The sequence below is a fragment of the Nyctibius grandis genome, chromosome 3, assembly GCF_013368605.1.
Source record: "Nyctibius grandis isolate bNycGra1 chromosome 3, bNycGra1.pri, whole genome shotgun sequence".
NCBI classification, from domain to species: Eukaryota; Metazoa; Chordata; class Aves; order Nyctibiiformes; family Nyctibiidae; genus Nyctibius; species Nyctibius grandis.
The window spans coordinates 77,605,784-77,624,745 of NC_090660.1; the positions used below are offsets into that span (position 1 = coordinate 77,605,784).

Below are 18,962 nucleotides of genomic sequence, written 5' to 3' on the forward strand. Positions count from 1 at the left end.
TCCTTTATTGGATGTGGGGGGAAACATAGTGACAAAGGCTGAGGAAAAGGCTGAGGTGCTTAATGCCTTCTTTGCCTCAGTCTTTAGTAGTAAGACCAGTTGTTCTCTGGGTACCCAGCTCCCTGAGCTGGAAGACAGGGACAGGGAGCAGAATGAAGCCCCCATAATCCAAGGGCAAATGGTTACTGACCTGCTATGCCACTTAGACACACACAAGTCTATGGGGCCAGATGGGATCCACCCAAGGGTACTGAGTGAGCTGGTGGAAGTCCTCACCAAGCTACTTTCCATCATTTATCAGCAGTCCTGGCTAACCGGAGAGGTCCCTGTTGACTGGAGGTTAGCAAATGTGATGCCCATCTACAAGAAGGGCCGGAAGGAGGATCTGGGAAGCTACAGGCCTGTCATTCAGACCTTGGTGCTGGGGAAGGTTATGGAGCAGATCATCTTGAGTGCCATCATGGGGCACGTACAGGACAACCAGGTGATCAGGCTCGCTCAGCATGGGTTTATGAAAGGCAGGTCCTGCCTGACTAACCTGATCTCCTTCTATGACAAGATGACCCACTTACTGGATGAGGGAAAAGCTGTGGATGTTGTCTACCTAGACTGTAGTAAAGCCTTTGACACCGTTTCCCACAGTATTCTCCTGGAGAAACTGACTGCTCGTGGCTTGGAAGGGTGTACTCTTCTCTGGTTAAAAAACTGGCTGGATGGCTGGGCCCAAAGAGTTGTGGTGAATGGAGTTAAATTCAGTTGGCGGCCAGTCACAAGTGGTGTTCCCCAGGGCTCAGTACTGGGGCCAGTTCTCTTTAATATCTTTATCAATGATCTCAATGAGGGGATCCAGTGCACCCTCAGTAAGTTCACAGATGACACCAAGTTGGGCGGGAGTGTTGATCTGCTGGAGGGTAGGAAGGCTCTGCAGAGGGATCTGGATAGGTTGGATCGATGGGCTGAGGCCAAGTGTATGAGATTCAAGGTCAAGTGTCAGGTCCTGCACTTGGGTCACAACAACCCCATGCAACACTACAGGCTTGGGCAAGAGTGGCTGGAAAGCTGCCTGGGGGAAAAGGACCTGGGGGTGTTATTTATAGCTGTCTGGATATGAGCCAGCAGTGTGCCCAGGTGGCCAAGAAGGCCCACAGCATCCTGGCTTGTATCAGAAATAGTGTACCTGGCACTGGTGAGGCCGCATCTCAAACGCTGTGTTTAGTTTTGGGCCCCTCACTACAAGACAGACATTGAGGTGTTGGAGTGAGTCCAAAGAAGGGCAACGAAGCTGGTGAAGGCTCTAGAGCACCAGTCTTATGAGGAGCGGCTGAGGGAACTGTGGTTGTTTGGTTTGGAGAAAAGGAGGCTCAGGGGAGACCTTATCACTCTTTACAAATATTGGAAAGAAGGTTGTAGTGAGGTGGGTGTCGGTCTCTTCTCCCAAGTAACAAGTGATAGGACAAGAGGAAACAGCCTCAAGTTGTGCCAGGGGAGGTTTAGATCGGATATCAGGAAAAATTTCTTCACCAGAAGGTTTGTCAAGCATTGGAACAGGCTGCCCAGTGAAGTGGTGGAGTCACCATCCCTGGAGGTATTTAAAAGACGTGTAGATGTGGTGCTTAGGGACATGGTTTAGTGGTGGACTTGGCAGTGGTAGGTTAACGGTGGGACTCGAGGATCTTAAAGGTCCTTTCCAACCAAAATGATTCTATGATTCTAAACTCAGCAAAGAAAGCATCACAACTGAAGATACGAAACTTACAGTACTTTATGCACCTAACTGAGCATCTCAAAAGGGGAAAAGTGGGGAAAGAAGGAGGATCATTTGTGTGGTCTTACACACCTGAGTTGTACCCAAATCCCACTTACACACAAAAATGCTAATTTGAATTTTTCCACTAGTTCTAAAAACAGCAAGGAAAAAACAACCACATTCCCTTCCTTGTTTTGTTAATATTATGGGTTTTAGAAGTTTTTTCAACTATTTCAAAAATATATGCAAGTTGTATTTAATTGGTATTATTCTGGATAAATCATCTCATTCTCATTGCTAGACAAAACTGAAAAATAACACATTAATTACTAATAATGACAAATACAGCATAGATTTCCTAGCTTAAATAACTCAGGGAAGAAACAAAATTGGACAAAATTCCTCTGCTTCTAAATTTAATTTTCCTATGTCTTCAGAAAAAAAATCTAGAAAGATTTTAGAAAAAAGATCTTAGAAAGATCTAAGATCTTAAGAAAGATCTTAGAAAAAAAATCTAGTTTTCTCAGACCCTTGCTAGAATATAGGATGAATTTTTTTTTTTTTAAATTAGCACATCAACTCAGCAGCTACAGAGGCAAGGTGTTATTTAAACATAACCAACTACTCTAAGAGACTCTAGCCAAGGTTGTGATACATAGAGTGTAGACAAGTGGCTCAGCTGATGGAACTGCTCCCTGAAACACACAGTGATAGTATAATGTTCACCTGACAGTATGTTTGTTAAAAAAAACACAAAACAACAAAAAAAACCCACCCCAAACCAAACAGATGGAAAACTACTGTTCTGTGGCCTGTGCTTCATCAAATAATTGGTGTTGTCAACCCCTCTTACTGTGGTTTCTGTTCAGAATGACAAATAATTCAACAAATGTTTAGTGATGTATCCATCTAACTCCTAGCAAGAGTGTATTATAATTGATGAAGTTTAGAAGCGATTCAAAAGTGAAGTCCAATGAAACAGCAATACTTAGCAAAAGTGCATACAATCCACTGCAAATCACCTTTGAAATACACCCAAAAGAATTAAATATTTCAGCAAAATATAACACTCAAAAATTCCAATTAAAAATGTCTGAAATACAAATCAAAAACTTTATTCCCAAACTGCAGACTTCAGTTACTGTTCATGGAAATACAGGGGTATTAAATTATCTACTGGAAGTCTTCACCAAAATCCCCAGTTGAAAAATAAACATGTAGAGGACTATAAAAAAAAGTCCTTATAAAACTAGTGAGGGCCAGAACTATGAAGTTCACATAAATTTTGTTTCCTCCAAAGTGAAGATGTATTAGTATGCAAAATTTCACAAATACATGATTTATTTTGCATTTATTTTCTCCCAAAAACACTGGTGAAGAAACATCTAAATAAGAATTTGAATGTAACCATAGTTAGGGCTTACAGTAACACCATATATTTTCATATTTTTTATATTTCTTATATTCTTAACCTCTTATTATTTAAATAGATTTTAAAAACTACTAAAATACCTATTATTTATGGAAAAATGCTCAGATTTCCTCATTACAGATTTAAGAAACTCTTCTGAATATCTATTTGCTTTTTTCTCATTGACTTTTTTTTTACTGAGAACAATTGCATGAGATCAAGTATGTTTGTTCCTTAGGAGATCATCTGCTCCTGCCGCTCATTTACCATCTGAAATCATAATCATCTGTTGGTGACAATCTAATCATCTTCACAGTAAGTAATTGTGATGCCATAAACAAATGATTATGATTTCAGGTGGTGAACAAACAGCAGGAGCAGATGTACTCTGAAGAACAAAGACTAAAGTCATGCACGAATCCCTAGTAATAAAATGTTAGGCAAGAACAACAAAGAGCCTGTCCTTTACAGAGAGGTAGGATTGCTCTGAACGTAATTTTTTTTTTATTATTAGTTTTTCAGTACTTACTTTGTGACTCTCAAAATTGCTGGAAATAGATAAAGGAAAACTATACTATGGAAAATTGAGGGTGGGGAACATATAAAAAGAGTTAGGGTCATTTTTTCCTTGTTAGAACTATAATATATAAAAAGACTGTTATTTTTTTCTTTTATTTTTATATATTTTTGTTATTCATAGCTCATCTGCAGCTTCTCCTAGAACACACACTGTATTATGTTTGTGATTACCCCATCCAGAAATATAAAACCAAAATATGTTCCCAAGAAAATGCACTTTGCATTAGGATTGTTTATTTGTTTCATGTTTTGTTTTCGTAGGTAATTGCTTAAGTCAAATCCAGAGAGATAAACGAGCATTCTCTTGACTGTAAACATCTCCTGTATGGGCTGCAAATGCTTGTGGTCTGCCCGGAGTGTCTCAATGTCTCTTCCAGAAGCATCAGGGTAAAAACTGACTCAACGGTCTTGTTATTTCACCTGTGAAAAATGTCTAAGATATCCCAAAGCAAGAAACAAATAGCCTCTTGTTTCATCTTTAAGATTGTGAAATTAAGAGGAAAGGTAAAGAAGTAAACCTGTGGGAAGAAGCTTTGCCGGTGAGTAGGAGGAACGGAAGTGAAGTTTGTTGCAAGGATAGCTGCAAAAGTAACATGATAGAGGGGAACAGAAGTTAATTTTCAGGGGGATTTAATAGGGACTACTAAAAATGCATTGATCGAGTACGTAGGAGGATACAGACCGAAGGGTATTTCCCAGTAAAAACGAACTACATAATAAGGGTACAATGAAATCTGTTCTCCAGCTGTACTAAAATATATAACTGCTACAATTTCTGTTTTTGTTGTACTGAAGTATACAACTTCGCTTTACTATTCCAGTTTTATTCCACACAGTTTCAGATGAAGACATAGTGCATTATGCACACAAAGAAAGAGTATCTGCCTTGAAAAGCAAACTGATTCACAGTACATTGTCCTAACAGGACACAATTGTTTTCCTGGAATAAAATTACTGGAAATCTGCATAAGAGCTTCCAAACGGTAGACACAGCAATCTCAGGACCTACCTTAGATTTTCAAGACCACTGAAAGTTAAGTTTTAGGATCACAACAAATGCAAACAGTACATTTCTCTTATAAGCAAGGATATACAAGGGAGGAAGCCGCTCCATTTGCCCTCCTTAAAACTTCCCATAATAATGCTGACTCTACACGAGTAGATAACTGTTGTTCTTAAATATAAACTAACATATTCCTGCCTGAAAGGATGTGACATTTTTGATCTCAAACATTGGAACTTGTTTGGAGCTGACATTAAAAAATGTGCACCTCACAGGTACACGAGAGATCATGCATGCAAGTGATCTCTTCTTTCATTCAAAAGGAGAAGACACTTCAAACTTCCTCAGTTCTCCTTGACTACAAAGCTCTGAGGTTATCTTGGACTCTGAGGCCAAGGGGAAGATCAATGGGTGTGCACAGAGAAAACTCTTAATAATACTAGTGCTTCTTCAGGGTTTTTTATGCATTCCCTGTGTGGGAAACCAGCAGATAATATTCTACCAGAGGAAGAGCAGCGAAAGTGCTCATAGCTAAACATGTACTGGCAGATCATCCCCCTACCAAACATTAGCACAGCATTCCAAGAAGCAATCATGCCTATGGAAAACTGGTGACAAATGTCAAGTGATACTGCATAGATCACCTCCAAATGCTACAATCCCCTGACCTCAGTCACGGTCAGAAAAACAGGCCCCTTCACAGAGCCGTTCAGTAGGAAGGTATCAACTGAACTTACTGGTTGGCTAAGTAACCTACAAAAAATGTTCCCCTATTTTCTACCTAGGAATCTGTGGTTCCTTCCTACACATTACAAATAAATGCTGTATTTTCAGAATGCACAGTACAAAAATACACAGTATAAAATATTATTTCTGTTGATCTAGTCTCCTATTGAGTGATTTTGCCTTTGTGTTCTCCTTCTAGATTTGGATTTACATGTACAACTGCCAAAATTTTCTTGCCAGATGAAGTCTGTGAAACGCATTGTTTTTTCTTGTTGATGTAGTAGATGGTCATGATGTCATCTATCAATATCTTTGCTACAAGAGAGCATCCCAAACTCCAATATGTTAACATTTGAATATGTTAACATTTGCACATGTTTCACGGGCCATGTCCTCAGAGATTTTGACAATGCAAACAGAAATCATCTAGAAATACTGATGGGGATTCATGATAGGGCTGGAAGGAAGCAATTGATAAGAAGTCCAAGATCCAGTAGCATCCTTCTTCTCAGGGAAACACAGTATGTGTGTTTCTGAAACTCAAGTATGTCTGTCTCTAGTACAATCCTTAGTTGTGGATTACTCTAAACAGTAATTCAAAAGCCAGCAAAGATCTAGTTATGAAGTCAAAAAGACCTGTCCTATTCATTACCTGTTACAGTGAAATTAAAGTCAGTCTTCACCAACAAGGTCTCCCAGACCTTCGTGTCTATAGACAGGACTCAAGAAAGACAGAAATTACTGCTAGCAGAAACCGATCAGTCAGGGATCTCTTGAGAAACTTTCAGCCCATATGGGATATATCTCAGCATGCCGAGTCAACCAGCTTATGTCATTGGGAGGCCACTCTCTATTATCTTCAAAAAGTCATGGAGATCAGGAGAGGTCTCCAATGCCTGGAGAAAGGCATCATCATCATCAAAAAAGACCTGTTGGTCAGCCTCACTTTAGCCTCTGGGAAAATCATGCAGCAAGTCCTCTTAAAACCATTTATGGGCACACAAAGGAGAAAAAGCCATTGGGAACAATCAGCATGAATTTACCAAGGATAAAAAAAAAGCCTCAAAAACCTGATTGCCTTTTATGATAAAATGACTGGATTTATGAATGCAGAGCAGTGGATATCATCAGCTTTAGCAAGGCTTTTGACATCACGTCTCCTACAGCACCCTAGTATCCAAGCTGGGATGTTAGAGTCTAGGTAGATGAATTACTAGATGATGAAAATCTGTTTGGATGATCAGGCTTAGAGGACAGTGGTAGACTTTGGAGAACCTGATAGCAGCCTTCCAATACCTAAGAAGAGGCTGCCAAAAAGATGGAGCCAGGCACATTACTGAGGCATGTAGCAGAAGAACACGACATGACAGTCATAAACAAACAGGAGATGTTCTGACTGGAATAAAAGGAAAAAAAAAACAATGTGAAGATAATTAAGCATTGGAACGGGCTGCCCAGAGAAGCCACGGAATTTCCATCCTTGGAGAACTGGAAAAAGACATAAGCAAACTTGTCCAAACTCTGTACCAACCCTGCTTTGAGCAGGCAGTTTAGCTGACCTTCTAAAATCCCTTACAACCTGAAGGATTAAATGATTTAATAAGTAAATAAAAATCATCTTCTTCCTGCACTCATTCATGTCTACACTCACACAGAGGACACTCATGAGTTAATTCTTCTAATTGCAATAAAAACCCTAAAATATTTACAGAAAGCATCTCAATTGTCTTGAATAATCCAAATCCTACAGAAACAAAGAGAAGTAAGTATAAATATAAATTTAAAGAGCAATACTTACTGTTACTTGTTGGCTCAGGAAACCCCACATTCTGGCTGTTCCAACTCTTGTTTTCTCCAAGCTAAAACAGGTAGAAAAAGACAAATAAGTAAAGAGCAAACTACTCCTTAAACAGAACATTGATGCTTATAAATTTAGTTGAAAGATTCTAAAAAAGGATGACTTGGGATTGCCACATCTGCTCACAAATCTTTGCTAACACATCTTAATTTTTGTCTAAAGTAGGTTATTTGAGGAATGTACCCTCCATGAATAAACATGAACAACTCTTGCCTAACACTGAAATATAAATGTTTCCCCAAGGATTAGGCTCAACTCAATATGTTACCAAATCAGACTTAAAATCAAATGTTCTAAGCAGCTCTCAACTGAAAACATACACAGACAACAGAGAAATTACATTCTAAAACAAGAAGACCCTAATATCTGCCTATGAAAGAATGCATAAACACTACAAAGTACTTTAGGTGTTATTTTAAAATATTTACTTGCTAGGAATCCAGTTACTGAAGTGGAAGCAAAAAAAGATTGCAATTTTCCATTATTTTAATATATAGACTTTTTTGAGGAAGATAATTGTCTTCGAATTAATTTTATTATGTTTAACACTGGGTATTACTCTGACACAGAAAAGGGGAGCGATTAACACAGAAGTCCAAAATGAGGCCATTCCTGAAGTCTACACAGTAAATAAGATGGCAGTGTTCTAGATTTACGTGTAGGCGTAGATACACAAGCCCAAGCTTCCTCATGAACTAGGAGCTATTGACAACCAGCTCAATGAATGTTTAACAAATGATCCTTTTCAGATTTCACTGGGATTTTATATGCAAACAGAAAACCTCGCAGCAAAGCAGTCTACATGCCATGAGGAAGTTGTAATCATTTGCTCTGGAAGACAGGGTTGATTGGACAGCGGAAGAGATGCGAAGGAGGATCAGCCAGCTGAAATCTGCCTCTGCATCTCAGAGGTTGCGTTAAAACTGTTTAGATTACTATCATGTTGTAATGCAGACTACTAGATGATATGCTTTCCTTGGGAAAGAGAAGGGAAGAGCACACTATGCAAAACAGCTATTCCAATGGTTGTTTCCTCATCATGTACATCCCAACGTGCTTTCAGCCTAGGCAATGTGCAGTAAAAATGGGAGATATTTAGTGGAAAGGGAGGATAGGTATTAGAGTTGGTCACTCACCTCCAGGCATTTTAATTTCACATAACTTCTTCTATTCATATTATGAAGCAGGTAATACATATATTGGAAAACGTGGAAGACAACAGTTCTTCAAATGAATAAGCAATATGAAATCTATAAATATGTTTATATTTATTGCTGTCTGTTACAACAGCATGGTTTTGTCATGAATCCATACTGTGCATCTGTAACATGATCTGAAAATGAGCACGTGCACGGTGTACAATATGAGAACATTTCCAGCTCCCCTCATTCCTCTCTTTTTACTGTTTATTAACTTGATCATGATGGGGAATTTAACAAGAATTCATCTATCAGTAAGTTATCCTTAGTGCTGCTGTCTCACATGAATGCAATCTACTCTGGTTTTCTCCTCTCTAAGAGAATAAAAGTAGTAAGAAGAAATGAAAAGATGGAAGCATGAAAAAATGAAGACATTACAACTCTCCATTCTGATCCATAGATCTAAAATTCTGACAGCTGCAAAAAGTCTCCCAGGCCACTTTCAAATTGCTCTCCTCAGGGCTCTGCACAACCATTACTGATTTCTTCCAGGAACTGGATTACCTCAGAAAAGAGCAGAGCCCTTACTTTTTCACATTACCCCAATTACCTGTTTACCTGTGCTGCCATCAGCACCATGCATGGCTCTTGTAACACTCTTAGGTCTTCATTAAAACAATGAATACAGTAATATTTTATGCACTGGGGTTAAGGAAAAAACACTGAATTTGGTTTTGCTTTTTTTTTGAAGGGAGGAGGAAGGGGATGAAAAGACTCTGGGAATGAGGGGGCAGGGAAAAGAGAAGTGAAAATTGTCCATTTAGATGCCAATGTGATACGTCAGTTAATTTACACTGGGCCCCATTTTGGATTCAAAGAGAGAAACAAGAATCTTCTAACAGTACATCTTTATTGTGCAATTTATATGGAAGGAATTTTGCAATGCTCAAATCGGTAGAGATCTAAGGGCTATTTTTCCTTTTCTCCAGCACAGTTTAGTTTGAGAATTAAAATGCTTTCATCTACACAAACTAACTTGTGTATCTGCTCTAAATATGCCCAGTCTGTTATATACAGAAGATAAAGCCAGATGTTCTAGATATTTTATGTCCTTAACCCCAACAAAGCTATAAAAATTTGTTCTATGATCTTGAATACTCCCACTACATAAAATTTGAGTAGTTCACATTTTTTGGATACAGTATCATGTTTGCTCATTCTCTTCAGAATAATATTAGGCCGTTGCATGCTATTCTATCAATTCTAAGATATCTATGTCTGCACGTATGTAATTAAACCTGTTTTTTTAAAGACAACGCACTTGTAAGCAGCAGTTTAATAAACGTAGGGAAACAAAGCAGCAGCACCCCTTTTTAGCCACTCCTCTTTTTTTTTGAGGATTTCAATGCAACCACAAGTTTCCACTGTGTAGAGCTCTCCAAAGCAACTATGTTGTGGGCTGAATTTTTTCAAGCTTTGTCTCTGAAAATTACGGAGTAAAAATAGTTCAGCCAATTTGAAATCCAAGAATGAAAACCTGTGTTTTCCTATTAGAAAAAAAAGCTGACTTTTCTGTTTTGCTTTGTCTTTCAAAAAGCCCTTTAGCCAAATTGGCAGTGAAAAAAAAGTTGAAACTGGTAGAAAGTACCTTCTACAGAAGAAGAGTCTCACCATTGTGGTGAAAATGAACTATCATTTCACTCTGTCATAAGCCTTTGTTAAAATGGCTATGACTGCACAGTGTGCTCTCGCTAGGCACACCATCTAGCCTCCAAGTACTCTGTTTATAGTATTGCACACTTGTATATGACTAAGATATATAGTGAAGAATGTAGTGAAGGTGAGTGTGAAAAGCATACATGGAGCTGCTCCTCTCAAAGGAGAGAGAAACAGAAGGAGGTGGAGCCAAGTAACCAGTATGGCATTTATCTTTTCCTGGCTAGGAGTATAGAACGTATAGAAAGAGTATCTTTCTATACATATTTTTTTTGAAGAAGAAGAAAAAAAAAGAAAGGGTGCTTCAGAAGATATAAGACAGATTTATACTATATTCAGATTCATCATGTGGTCCCCAGAAAAGCCCAGCAGAACATTCTGTTGACCTGACCTAGCTGGTGCAGCCACAGAAAACATTTAAGCCGTGATCAAAATATATACATGCAGTGACTCTGCATAAGACAGGAGCTGCTCAGAGTCCACAGCTTAGGCAAAAACCTTACCAAATATCTTTTCAGGATACAAAAGGCAAAACATTAACACTCAATTTTGGTTACAAAACCTTCCATTAATAAACTTAAGCCAGGAGAGAAGTGCTAAGTTGCATGTCACTAACGGAAATACATACCTACAACACATACAAATTTAAAATGTAATTCCTTCTCCACAGAAAAACATGACACACATTTTCTTTCTCAGTCATCAAACCTGAAAAGGCTATTATTTTACTGGAATGCTTTTAGTGCATATGCAATGGGAAGACAATCACTGACTACTATGACTACTTCATGTATGAAAGTAACATCATTCCTCTCAGTCCCCTCATGGATGCCCAAAATTGTATAAAAGCAAGAGGCACATTCATCCTGATTTGTAAGTAGAAATATGCGCACACATCACATGTACACTTCTGCACACACACTATCCTCTGGAACTACACTTCTGTTCTTAATTACTCTTACGGGAGGAGAGGCTGCACTTACTATTAACTGTAGCTATAGAGCTGTAGCTAAATGAAGGCTGATCTCTGACAAGCAACCTCCTAAAACAGGGGGTGCATGAGTTTAAGCTTCTGTTCTTACTAAGTGATTAGCTGATATAGCTAAGAAATCTAGACAAGGGTAAAATGTGGGCATCATAATAATTGGTTCTCACCTTTTCCGGCTGGTCCTGAAGAGGAGTAGAGGCTTTGTAACCCAACTGTAGCAACATTGCTTCTGCTGCATTTCTTTTAGCTATTTTCTTGTTTGGGCCTGTTCCAGTAGTAATCTCATTGCCTACTTTTACCTTAAAAAGAAAACATTGATCCTAATCAGGATAAATGCAAGACTCCTCAATATCACCATGTAATAATCTTGCTGACCTATCAACAACTGTCAGCTCTTTTGATGAAGATGCAATCTTGGAAAAGTAAGAATAGAGCAGAAGGGGACTACAATACCGCTTCACACAGAGGAGCTTGTTCAGATTTTTCAGAAGGTCCCCAAATTCACACCAACGAGCTACATTTTTCTGTATCTCAGTGCACACACAGTTGTGTCTCTCTTCCACTAGCCTCTGTGCCAACCCCACTCTCCCTGCTGAACATCTTCCCCACTCTTGCTCCCCCCTCTTTCTTAACTCAGGAAGCACTACAGGATCTGGACTTTCTCGTCCTTGCAGGAGTGTTGCCTGCAGCAGCTCCCCAGCATCATCAGGACAGTATCCAGAACAACAGAGACACAAACAATGACCTGGAGATTTAAATGAGAGTGGTTTCTAAAAAAAGGTGAAAACCATGTTCGCATTCCTCCTCCTTTGATCCACTGCAAGGAACACAGGGGCTGGGGCTGCTTTCTTTACCGCACTTACACCTGACAAGCTTTTATCAAAATAAGTCTTTGGAAAGAAGGCTCCTTGTTGGACCTGTGGTCTGTACTGCACAAAGGGTTCCTGACAAACAAGATGTCTTTCATAAAACTAGGAGAAATTAAAACCTCACAATAAAGAAAAATTATAGACAATGGATATCCACAAAGAACGAGGCTTGAATTTATTCCTTGGGTTTGATACCATTCTTGAACTCCTGAAGCTGTATGTGTCTGGTTTGTGATATTAGCATTGTCATTGCTACTCACTTATGCAATATTCATAGCTCTTTGATAGCTATATTTCATTCTGTCCATTAAGCAACTTTATTTGCCAAATTTTCTCTTAAAATACCGTATGGTTTCAAAAGTGTGGTAAAAAAGGAAACCAAAATAAAATAAAAATAATAAAATAGCCAAGGTGATCTGAATAAAAGAAACCTTAGAGGTCAAAGACCTGAAACAGTCTGGAAGGAGCTTTAAAAAAATTGTAAAAACAGGCAGACAATTGTTAAATAAATACTAAATGTTATTTAGTAATTTATGTTATTCAATAATTATACACTTTCCTCAAATTATCATATATATATATTTTTTCATATAAGTTTTAATTTTTCTTAAAGAAAGAAGAGGTTGTAAATAAATAATGATTATCACGAATATCCCTTCAAGGTACATATATAATGAAACAAAAAGATTCGTCTACCTAAGACAGAAATATTAATAATCTTGAAATAAAAACCTTATCTTCTACGCAGTTCCACAATCACAATTAGAAAATAGACAATCTGCTACAAGTTTAATACGCAATAAAATTGAGACACTTTAATGGGACAAGACAAAATGATAATTTATAACATAGCTCACAATAAATCAATGTGCTGCTATTTCTCAGACCTGTAAAACTGGTTTACCTATTATTATAACCTCTATCAAGGACTAAAGGTCTTGACTACAAAGAGAAAGAGCTTTCTGAAATTAACTTTGGTAACAGAACACCAACTAATGTCATCAGAGGTTTTCTTCTGTTTATCTAGTGGTCAGGACAAGTAATTGGATCCATTTCATCACATCTAAACTTGCTCTTTGTGTGACAGATAAAAATGAACATATTATCTCTGGATATTTTACTTCCACATTCAATTAAATTAAATGAAAACATTGTTTAAATAGTTTATACAAAGGCTTTTTATTCTGATAAGGTTTTTTGTATTTCATAATGAACCCACAAAGACTTCCTGAAGGCTGGAGAAACAGCAGTATGATTTTAGTGTGAAAATATCACAAAAGGGTAAAAACGGGGCTACAATGTTTAAAAGTATACATAATAAAGCAACTGACCTATGGAATTTCCTTGACTCTTTCTTTCACAAGTCTTCCTAGACAAGGGAATCTTCTATGTATTTACTGCTTTTGAGATTTTTTTTTTATTCAAACCAAAGATTTTGCCATCATTGAGACTCCTCCAACGGAAAAGCAAATTCTCAGCCCATCTCTCTAACACTGGACCACATTACACAGTCCTCTTCTGACGCCTCACACAACCATCTCTAACTGTGGACACTCCCACGAGTGTCTGAGCAAAGGAAAAGGGATGCTCTTGTGATAGGATCACTCTTTTTCAAATACTTTCACAAAGCATAAAAAGCTGGAAATCCAAGTTTATATTCATAAATCACATTCTGCAACAAAACGAACCCAGTATCTTCTTGTGCTTCAGAGGGAAAAATAATAAATCATCAAGAAAGACCACTAAGGTCCAAGGAAATGAAGATTGCTAGCCTATCTTGATTGACGTGAAGGAGGGACTTAAAGACTTAAGTGAAAACATTAACTAATTTTCTGGAGAAGGAGGTGCTGGGACGTCATAAATTCTGTTTGTGATCAGAAGTGACATTTTGGGGTGGTTTGTAGACAACAAGTCAAAACATGTTTAGGTATGCTGTTCTGAATTGTTCCAGCACAAAATTACCCGAGTGAAAACACAAGAGAGAAGAATTTCTTTCTTGTTCCTAATCTTTCTTAACCTGCTGTTGTGCTATCTAACAAAATATCAGAGTTATATCAAATCTTTGTGAATATTCTTAATTTAAAAATTAAAGAAACATTAATGATCTACTGTTTCTGTATTAGGTCCAGAGCCTTTAACTGGACAGGCTAAAACACTTGATGGAAGGCTCTTTTTTTTGTGGCATTTCAGATATGAACAAAGCCACAAAGAAACTGAAAATCTGAAAAGATTTACAGCATTCTTTTTTTAAACCAAAATGCTTGGTAATGTGGAGCTATTCATATCCATATTTCAGAATACTTGTTTGTATTGCAATCCTCTGATCAACAATAGAAAAAAAATTTTTTTCAAAAAGACAATTAAAAGTAAATAAATCATGAACCATTAGGGATAAAGACAGAAACCACCAGGTGAAATAAAACCAAGAAGAGTATAAAAAATGCAAAATCACTACAAGAAAAGCATCTAGAAGGCACATAACCTAATTGCCCCTTATTTCACCAAGAGAAAGAAGAAAGTTCAGACAGGCTTTCTGATACTGTATTTCATACTCTTCTTATATAACTGACCATAAAGCAAAGAGCTAAACACAGAGGGAACAGCTTCATATTATGCCAACATTTTTCTTGAGTTTGAACATAACATAGCAAGGGCATTATCTCTAATGTGACAGCAGATGATACCTGCATAACAAATTCTCGACGGCGAGGCATTCCTCTCTCTGAAAGAAGAACATACTCTGGCTCCTTCTCCTTTTTGGCCTGTTGGATCTGAGCCAGACGACTGATGGGATTCATTCCTTGACCATATTCTGGTCCAGTCTAAAACAGGTTTAAAAGAAAGAAATATTATTTCAGCATATATCCATACAACTATTATTCTGCTTCAATAAATCATTTACTAGGGTTACCTCTTTAATACCCCCTTCAAGAGAATAAGTAGCAAATTTCTTCACATCTTCTGATCATGAGACAGAAGATACAAATCCTCAAGCTCAAAACTGTGGCAACAAATATGCACCCATTGTCTGCCACTGCTGCAGGTAGTGTGCATACCTAGCAGCTATAAGCTACTAATACCCTCATCTATCTATGGAGGTCCTATGGGGATGGATGAAAATTAGCAGATTCATCAGTCAATTATATTTCACTGCCCTTTTTCTATGACCCTTCCCCCTATTCCCTTAAAACAGGTTGTTGCAATGCTGGAACATGCAGTATACTAAGGAGAGGTGGGATTTACATGTGGACAAAAAAGATTTGCTATATAACAAGGAAGCTGCCTCTCTCAGCCTTCCTGCCTTCTAAGCACTCCTGCCTTCCACCCTACAATGCAACTAAAGATGTAAAAGGTTTACTCTGTTTGTGTGTCATAGGAATTCACCCTCAAAATATTTCCATGTAGTGAAGCTAGAGAGGAGTATCTCCAATGGCTAGAAATGTTGCATATTGTGAGCCACCCACAAAGTATTTCAAATGCTTAACAGATAATAATCCTCACAATAACATGTCAAAATGTATGGTTGGTGGGGGAATGGATCTGATGGGGGGAAAACAAAAGGACCGAGAGACTGGTCTGTCCAAGATTACAGAGACAGGTGAAAAACTATAGTCCTTACAAACTAGTTCTGAAATCCTTTTAATATGTTATTATTCACATGGCAAATGCTCTCTCAAAGCAAATAGCTATGAAAATGTATGTTTGCAGATCCTAAGGAAAAGAAATTTAAGACCCCCAAAAATTTATCTGAAGTCATATTTAACTAATTTATATACCATAGCACAAAGAATGAACTCGCAAATGTAAATGGCATTTGAATGTAGAATTGGTTTTATGTTATTGAGCCATTTCCAGGATAAGAGATCAGCAGTCATGCTTGTTTGAGCTTCTCAAATAAGAACAAACAAGTGGTCCAGAACCTAAAGAGATGATCAGCAACTGAAGGCAAAGACCAGTGAGGGATAATTATATTAAGAAAGCTGTGCAGTAAATCCTACATAGTGAAACTGCTGAAGTTGTTAGAGAAGATGTAGGTGAAAGAATTAAGACAATGTCACGCACAAGGGCAGCTGTGTGGGCAAGAAGCCAGGCAGAGACAAAATGCAGAGCAGGCTAAATAAAGTGCAGGCCATAAGATACAGCCCCATAAATATATATACTAATAAAAAGAAGTTATTGTTGTCACTTTTTTTGATGCTCAAAACATGTGCAGGTTAAATTAAAAGAAATGGGCACACTGAAAGCATTTCAGAAGTTTGGATATTCAAAAAAATAAAAACCTTCTACATATCCACGTTATTTTGACTATTAACATCTCTTTCTAACATGGCCAACTTTGGATAATTCAATATAAGATTGTATGGTATATGGTAATATAAGAGATTTTTACATTATTATACCCTTAGCATCTTGAGAAAAACTTTCCAAAAAGAGATAGCCAGACCAAATAGCCTTTCCAGATCTTGCAGCTTTAAAGCTGCATTAATGCTGATGGTTTTCCATGAAATAATTTTTTATGCTCATTTTTTCCTAGAAGTTTTTGAGAATTGGATCCCCAGAATTTCAGTAGGAGCTGGGTATCTAATCAACCTAGTTTTTTTTTTAAAATCACTCATTCTGTTTTGAAGGCAAATGAAAAGAGGAAGATGACGAAGTAAGTCCTTTGTACATTTTCCACACCTGGTTCTGCACTCTCTGAAGTATTTGCTTATTTTAGATGGCTTTTCTGTTGGCTGCTCCTACAGAACCCTGCACTCGGAGTACTGAGTATACAGATTTCTAATGGTCATACTTTTAAAGTAAGTACTGATTTACTTATTTTTACAATCTATCAATGTAACAATCAATGAGGACTGAGTTCAAGCCATACTGGTCTAATGCTGTCCAGTCTAACATAATGCAAGCTGTGGACATAACACCATAATTCAGAAAAACTGAAGATTTTTTTTTTTAAACTAACAAGAGGCAACTACAGAGAATGAGATGACATTTAGGTCCTAAAACTATATTCTGAAGCACAGGTTTTGGACATGAAGGTTTCCTGTTTTTTCCTGCAATTCTAGTCTCAAGGGTCCTGATCTGCATAGTATAGGGCAAAAGTGACTTTGTAACACCACAGTGAAAGTGAGCGACTCTCCACCGTTATTTACACTGATTAAAATGAGTATGAAAGGCTATTAATGTGCCCTTACATATACCTAAATGACTATGCCAGACAACAGAAAATCATGTACAAAGAGTTTAACTACTTCCTCACAAAATAATACTTCCTAAAATAAAATGAAATGTAGCAGATTTTGGCCACTTCCAAAGCCTCATCTTCTGCACTGAACAGATGACAAGTAAATCTGATTAGTTGTTCAGTGCTGAGACTAGGTAGTGATGCTTCATAAATATATGGACACCATGTGGCTGCATCTGGAAAACTAATTACTTTAAATGATCCTTTGGTTTTGTATGAATTTAGGATGAGTAGACAAACCAGGGCTAGTCACCATAGACTGACTGAATTGTAGAAGTAGCAATAAATCTACTGCCAGCAAGAATAAAAGCATCATTTAAGAAGCTTGAGCTCACAAGAATCCAGAGCCTCTAAAGGAAGCCTCACCAGTGTGGCAAGAAACATATCAATATTCTCTGAGATAGGCCGTGTTTTGATGGAGGGATGGTTCAAAGTCCGCAAGTCCTCCAGTCAATTTTCTATCTGTATTTGAAAGCTAAAGAGCATTATCAAACACAGGCACACGAAACAAAAAAAGTATTGGCCTTAGGTGCTTAACAAATGACACACTAGGCTCAGATGTCAACATGCTCTTGGCCTTCTTTCAAATCTTTCAAAAATCAAAACAAATTGAAGCTGAAGCCACAAAACTCCTGAATCTAGCTCCATGAGGGGAGGAAGCTGGACTGTGCACCATTTCTCCACATATCTACTATTTCATATATCTCTCTCCCATTTCAAACTGGGGAGCGGGGAAAGACCAGGGAGAGAACCACCATATATGCTAGTAGGGCCTCCCAGACGATACTAAAAATTCACATGGCTGTACAGAGCTGCTTGGAGGGTTTGATCCTCCACTGGACTTGAACCAAACCCCTGAAGACTTCAGTGATGCAAGCTCAGTTCTTAAGCCGAGAACCTTACAAGCCATTATGTTTGAGAATTGCACAGTGTTCTCAGAATTCAAAAAAGTGCAGGCATATTAGCACAGGCAAACAAGTAACAGTATCAACAGAAAATGACAAATAACCCTTGACTGATTTAACATCTGAGTAACACTGTTACTTTCTGAGCAAACACGCTTAATTCTGTCAAAGACAGGCACATACCTTCAATATTGTTTTTGGACGTTTTTTAAAGTAAAGTTTTGGCTTTTCAATCACAGGAAGAGGAGGAAGTTTCTTAAGTTCTTGTAGGACAGCCATTGCAGCACGTTTCTTTGAGAGTTTCTTACTGTTGCCTTCTCCTTCTGCAGTGAATTCTCCTACTGTAACTCGTGTAACAAAGCTCTTCATGTGAGGAGGTCCACTTTCCTTAATCACCTTTTAAGCAAAAATAACATTGAGTCAAATAACCCTATAAGAATATAACTTAATGTTTGTATTTCTGCAACATACTTACTACTAATGTAGTTCTCCTGCTAACTGAAGGCACTTAGACAGCCTTTCATAAATTCTGGACAAGTATTAACGACAGTACCAGGTTTGAGGACAGAAAATTAAGGCTAATTAGATAAAGTAAATCTAACCATCACATTCAGTGTTTCACAGAAAATACAGCAGACCTACATTTTCAAAAAGATTTATACAATAACAGAACACACAACAATAATGCATATTCAAACCACAGCTGCTGTTTTTTTCCTTGCAAGGTGCTTCACATACTAAAGAAATTCAATTCATGAAGGTCCACCAGGCTTTGACTA

The 18,962-nt window shown here is 37.8% G+C and overlaps 1 protein-coding gene across 5 annotated transcripts in view; it reads right to left on the reverse strand.

Moving 5' to 3' along the window:
- The window catches only part of STAU2 (staufen double-stranded RNA binding protein 2), a 191,174-nt gene that overhangs the window by 99,080 nt on the left and 73,132 nt on the right, over window positions 1–18,962 (reverse strand). For all 5 annotated transcript variants that reach the window (XM_068395679.1, XM_068395676.1, XM_068395678.1 and 2 more), the window contains 4 exons: window positions 18,367–18,579; window positions 14,721–14,858; window positions 11,335–11,466; window positions 7,265–7,325 (listed from right to left, as the gene is read on the reverse strand). In XM_068395679.1, the coding sequence (XP_068251780.1) occupies window positions 7,265–7,325; window positions 11,335–11,466; window positions 14,721–14,858; window positions 18,367–18,579 (544 nt within the window). The remainder of the gene's footprint in view (window positions 1–7,264; window positions 7,326–11,334; window positions 11,467–14,720; window positions 14,859–18,366; window positions 18,580–18,962) is intronic.